At 30.0% G+C, this 5690-nt stretch overlaps 1 protein-coding gene across 1 annotated transcript; it reads right to left on the bottom strand.

The window, feature by feature from the left end:
• Positions 1 to 2961: 2961 nt before the first annotated feature.
• On the bottom strand, positions 2962 to 3852 carry LOC117916498 (NDR1/HIN1-like protein 1). Its single transcript, XM_034832565.1, has one exon. It carries the CDS (start codon positions 3791 to 3793, stop codon positions 3167 to 3169), a length of 627 nt encoding a protein of 208 aa, XP_034688456.1. The 5' UTR covers positions 3794 to 3852; the 3' UTR covers positions 2962 to 3166.
• Positions 3853 to 5690: the final 1838 nt, after the last annotated feature.

Genomic DNA, 5690 nt, shown 5'->3' with positions numbered 1-5690 from the left:
GTCAATGTCTCAAGGAAAATACTCCAAATCGAATCTCAAAAGGACAACCAAAATGACAAGAGGTCTGATAATCTCAAGAATAGAAATATGTCTCTAATAGAGCCCAAGTGAATCAGATGTGGATATGATAAATAGGTACAGGGAAAGCATTAAAATATGGAACTCAATCCCATCAAACATTGAATTGAGTTTCTATATTCCATTGGGGTCTTGTTTGCACCTATATTTCTTTTCGCTCTGGAATTATATTCAAAATTAGTTACTTTAGTTTGTATAAAAGACCAAAATTTATCTTCATTTTTTAAAAAAATTTAAGATAAAAAATTATTTTTAACTCTCAATTTTTATAAACAGATTTTAAAACCATTAATTTTTTTAATATAATTCTTAATTATTTTTATATCTTATATTTTAAAAATAAAAAACTGTTACAAAACGATAATAAGTGCAATGCAAATAAAAGTAGAGATGAATATATATTACTTTAATGATATATATAATGGGAAGGAAAGAATCAAAGAAAAGAATTGAGAGAGTTGAAAGAATGAAAGAAAGAAAGAGAATAAGAGAAAAAGAATTTCTTCTTGTTCGGGATGACTCTTATATAAAGGGTGGAAAGCCTTTTTATAGATTTTCCTAATGATTTCTATTAATACTCATAATTATGTTGAATTAATGGAAATCATAAATAATGTTTAATTAACAGTTAACATAGTAATGTGGTGGCAATCACCGCTTCATTTATGATAAAAATAAGAATTATATTCGATCAAACTTAATTTTACACACAATATCTACTGCTATTAAATATATATTATTATCATCACTGATTTTATTCAAAATCACAAGATTTACCTTGTGTTAAGAAGCAACACATTACTATTAAATCCATTGATAATTTTATCTAAGAAAGGCAAGTACATGTTTTATGTTGCCAATAGCAAATAAATTTTTAAGATATGTTTGGTTCTTGGATCCAAATGCTTAAAGGAGAATCTCATATTTATTTTTCACTTTTGAAAAATAAAATGCGGATTTCAAATTCTTAGTTAACCAAATATTAAAAAGAAATACTCAAATTTATTACATCCCAAAAATTTAGTTCATTTTCAAAAATAATTTTCATTCCCAAGTCTAAAATGCAAGTAACTAAATCCCTTTAATATTAGTTTAAGGCGGTTGGTTACGTTACGAGGCCTATTATTGGGTTGATCTGAGTCCATATTTGACCTCACTTCTAAGTCCATACACAGATTTGGAGGGCTAACTATTCTATATCATGGCCCACAGAATTCCCACCTCATTGTCCCAAGAGCCCAATAGCCCAATTTCGCAAGCCCATCTTTCAAGCCCGACCCGTTATATAATATATATATATATATATATATATATTCCTCATATATACCAGTCTCTTTGTCCTGCAACCAGATTTCTATTTTCACTTTACTTTCTTTGTTTTGCAACCACATTTTTATTTCCCTACTTTATTAAACCCACTTGTCATCCAAAAAAAACCCATTGTCATGATATATATGAGTTGAAAGAAATAATATTGGGAAAAAGAAAAAGAAAGGACATACTTCTGTAAGAACAATATTTGCAAGCAATATTGCATGTCCTTTGAATGAAGTCTTACCATGAAATATCTGAGATCCAATATGTCATAAGCATGAAGTGGGATCACCATGGACGACTAGAAAGAGTAGGCGTGACTCATAAGCCAACACCAAACCTCAATGATTCATCAATTCCACCACATGGTGAGTTAAAGTAGGTGGAGAGAAGTTGATAATCACCTTCTTTTGGTCTACGAACCCACCTTTTTTGGACATAGTGAAAGACTAAAGAGAAAAACTCTACGGTAGTGATTTTGTCCCACGGGAGACTTCGTTTTTGTCTCTCACCAGACTTAAGTCAGTCATCTCAACAAGAGAAGCTTTAATGATATTTCAATCAAACCCCCCATCAGAAGTTGATGATCACCCTCTTTTGGTTCTACGAATTCCACCTTTTTTTAACATAGTGAAAGACTAAAGAGAAAGACTATGAGATGGTGATCGATTTTATCCCACGGGAGACTTCGTTTTTGTCTCTCACCAGACTTAAGTCGGTCATCTCAACAAGAGAAGTTTTAATGATATTTCAATCAAACCCCCCATCAGAAGTTGATGATCACCCCCTTTTGGTTCTACGAATTCCACCTTTTTTTAACATAGTGAAAGACTAAAGAGAAAGACTCTATGAGATAGTGATTGTTTTCGTCTCTCACCAGAGTTAAGTCGGTCATCTCAACAAGAGAACCTTTAATGATATTTCAATCAGAACCCCACCACCCTATCAGCTACGTGCATACCACCCCAACATAACCACAAACACACAAACTACACATTTCTTCTTTCCTCTTTTTCCTTTTCATCCTTGGGTATTTTTGGAATTTGCAAAGGTCATTTTGGCTTTTTCTTCTTTTAACTCCTAACTCGCATCCAATCAAACAATAAGTTGAGCAGTATTAGCTGGACTTTGAAAACGACTTCCTCAAATGAACATGGCATGAAGATTTTATATTGCAGTTTAATGAATCTAATTATCGATCATTTTTATTTTTTCACAAAAACTGCAGACGGAATTAGCCAAATTCAGAGACGAAGTACTCATGATGACTTTGCATTGGAACACGAATCTTTTGGAAGTCAGGTTTGATGTTTGTGTTAAATGGCATTATGGCACGTGACTCCTTTCATTTTGTGTCCTGTTTTGATGGGACATGATCCAACACTACTGCTTCAAGAGATGGTTTTAAGAATTCTGAGACACTCCCACCAAAGCCCAAGATTCCTAGCCATGAGTTTTGATGATGAGAAAGGGCATTTTTCAAATATGCTAGTCCCAGGTCTAATAATTTTATGCACGCCCCCACCCTCAGAAGAAAAAACAAAAGGAAAAATTCAGAGAACCGTGTCATTTTCAGCATCATCGATGAACCTTCTTTCTTCATTCTTTGTTTAGTGAAAAGAGAAAAACCGTACACACAACAAGCTAACAACTAAGAGAGACGATACATTAAAACTAATTAAAACCAAATTTTTTTGTTTGAATTAAAGAAAAACCCACTAATTGAGATAATAAACTGGAAGGAAAAAAACAAAAAATAAAAGGACTAACAAGGCTAAACATCCACAGCGCAACTCTTCACCAACTGATACTTGACCGTCGGCCCAAATCCGATACAATCTTTCCCTTCACAGAAGGAGATATAGGCGGGACAGTTGACGTGGATGTGGTAGCTACCGGAGATCCAGGTACCCACCTTCCACTTCACCCTCCCATCAATCTTCACATTCAACAATACCATCCCAGTCATCAAGTCCTGGCTCAGCATATCACAGAGATAGGGAGCCAGGGGAACTGAATTTCCGTACAAAAATGGCGACCAAACTATGACGTCCTTGTGGCCCTGGTAGGTGGTGGGCAACAGCGCAGGTAGCGTGATCTGTTGGCTGCGATAGGTGGCAAAAATGTCGAGATTTTCGTAGTAGACTCCGATTCGGCCGTTGGGGTTTCGGGAGAAGACGGTGACTTGGATGTTGGTGGTCAGGAAGCCGGGTGCGGAGGAGGTATTGAGGGCCAAAACGGTGACGTCTTGGAGGACGAAGTGTGGCTTTGAGGGGCGGAGGATGACGTAGATGAGGAAGATGACGAAGAGGACGAGGAAGATGAAGGCGAGGACGACGCAGAATATGCGGCGTTTGAGCTTCCGACGCTCATCTTGGCATTCGCAGTGCTTGAGAGACATGGTGGATTGGGTGTTTGGGGAGAGGAAAACTTGGAGAGGAAATGTGGGGATGTGGAAATCAGCCTTTGGGGGCTTTTTGTAGGGGGAGGATTTCACATGGAGGCCGGAGTCAAGATGAATAGTTTGATGATAGAATAACTATTTAGTGAAAAAAAAAATGGCGGATACCAATTTTTTTAAGTTTATTCTTTTATGGCTTCATTAATTACTTTTAGTAGGATATACATAAGTGACTTAAATTTTTTTTTTTTAATTTCATATTTATATTTTTTTTAAATAAATTTTTTATTATTAAATAATTTTATACTCAAACATGTTTTTTAAAATCAATTTTTTTTTATTGGCTCATTTATATAAAGAAATTAAAATTATAAAAGAAACATATGAATTTGGGAATTATATTAGATCAAACTCTATGATTTATATTCAAATTAATTTTTACAATAAAATATTTTATTTTTTATTTTTAACATAAATAATATTTAGAATTCCAAATAAACTCTACTTAATTTATTTATAAGAATTAATTTTTCATTAAAAGGTTAAAGAATCATGATCATATATGTTTATTTAAATGATTTTGATAAAAAATAAAAATTATGATGAAATAAATTATGAAACACATTTATTTGTATTAATAATAAATTATTTGTGCAATATAAGATTTATTTCTATTTTGTAGCAACTATAACTCTATAACTTATTTATATTGATTTTCTTATTATATATTACTTTAAAAAAAACATATATTTAGTTACAAAAAATAAAAAATTAGAAAGAAAAAAATAGAAAGAATTGTAATTAGGATGGTATATTTGTGGTTGTCATATTTCAAACCATTTGGGAAATTCCACTCTAAAGTTTTCTGTTCCAAGTTGTAACTACCTAAATTCGAATCAATATTGAATTAAAAAAAAAAAAAAAAGAACAATCTCTTATAATCATACTAAAGGTTTGTAATTAGCACAATAAAATGTTGAGTTTTTGAATATGAAAAGGTAAAATATAAAACACGTCAAACATTAAAAGAAATAAAGTGTATCTAACCCTCTTTAAAAAATTACAAATGTAAATTAAATAATTCATTTTTATTATTATCATTTATTATTTATAAAATAATTTTAAAGTTAAGTATGTGTTTAATCATAAATCTACATATAATTCTTTTTAGTTGAAATATAAAAAAGAAAAACATAATAACAAAAGAGATGAATTTATGAGAAGTATATGAAAATTTTTAAACCAATTCTTATTATATAAAATAAAAAATTACAAGTAAAAAAAATTATTTAAATAATTTTATTCCTATAATTAAAATTTTGAAGTTAAAACAAAGTATTGGATGAAGATTTCATACCAACATTTTTTTTAGTGGAAGATAATTACCAAGAAAAATTTGAAATTATTTATATTTATTTTGAAAGTAAATTATGATTAAAAAAATAGAAAAAAAAATGATAATATTTTTTTTTAATATGGGAAATTGTATTATTAAATAAAAATTTAATCACTTTACTTAAACAATATATTTTTATTTTTATAAGTATTGTATATTATATTTCAATTATCAAAGATTAAATTTGTAAAATGGAATCATTTTAAAACTTTGGCTATTTTCAATATTAATCATCACTTATTATTACTTTCATTAATTTAACAAGTAGTGTTTGTTCTTTTCAACTAAATAAAAAATCAAAATATTTAGTATTTTTTATTTAGTTCAGAGTAACTTATTGATATCAACCAACATAATTAAATTGAACCTACTAATAATAAGCTCATTTTAATTATATTGGTCGATATTAATAAATTGTTTTTAATTTAATAGAAAAAGTCAAATATTTTAAATTTTTCTATTTAAAAAAAAATAAAATTTTCATTACTTAATTTTATATTT

Source organism: Vitis riparia, chromosome 6, assembly GCF_004353265.1.
Source record: "Vitis riparia cultivar Riparia Gloire de Montpellier isolate 1030 chromosome 6, EGFV_Vit.rip_1.0, whole genome shotgun sequence".
Lineage (NCBI taxonomy): Eukaryota > Viridiplantae > Streptophyta > Magnoliopsida > Vitales > Vitaceae > Vitis > Vitis riparia.
This window is presented reverse-complemented; position numbering and strand designations above follow the sequence as displayed.

What these genes read in the sequence shown, in the direction of transcription:
- LOC117916498 (XM_034832565.1), bottom strand. Translation starts at nt 3,793, where the DNA reads ATGTCTCTCAAGCACTGCGAATGCCAAGATGAGCGTCGGAAGCTCAAA.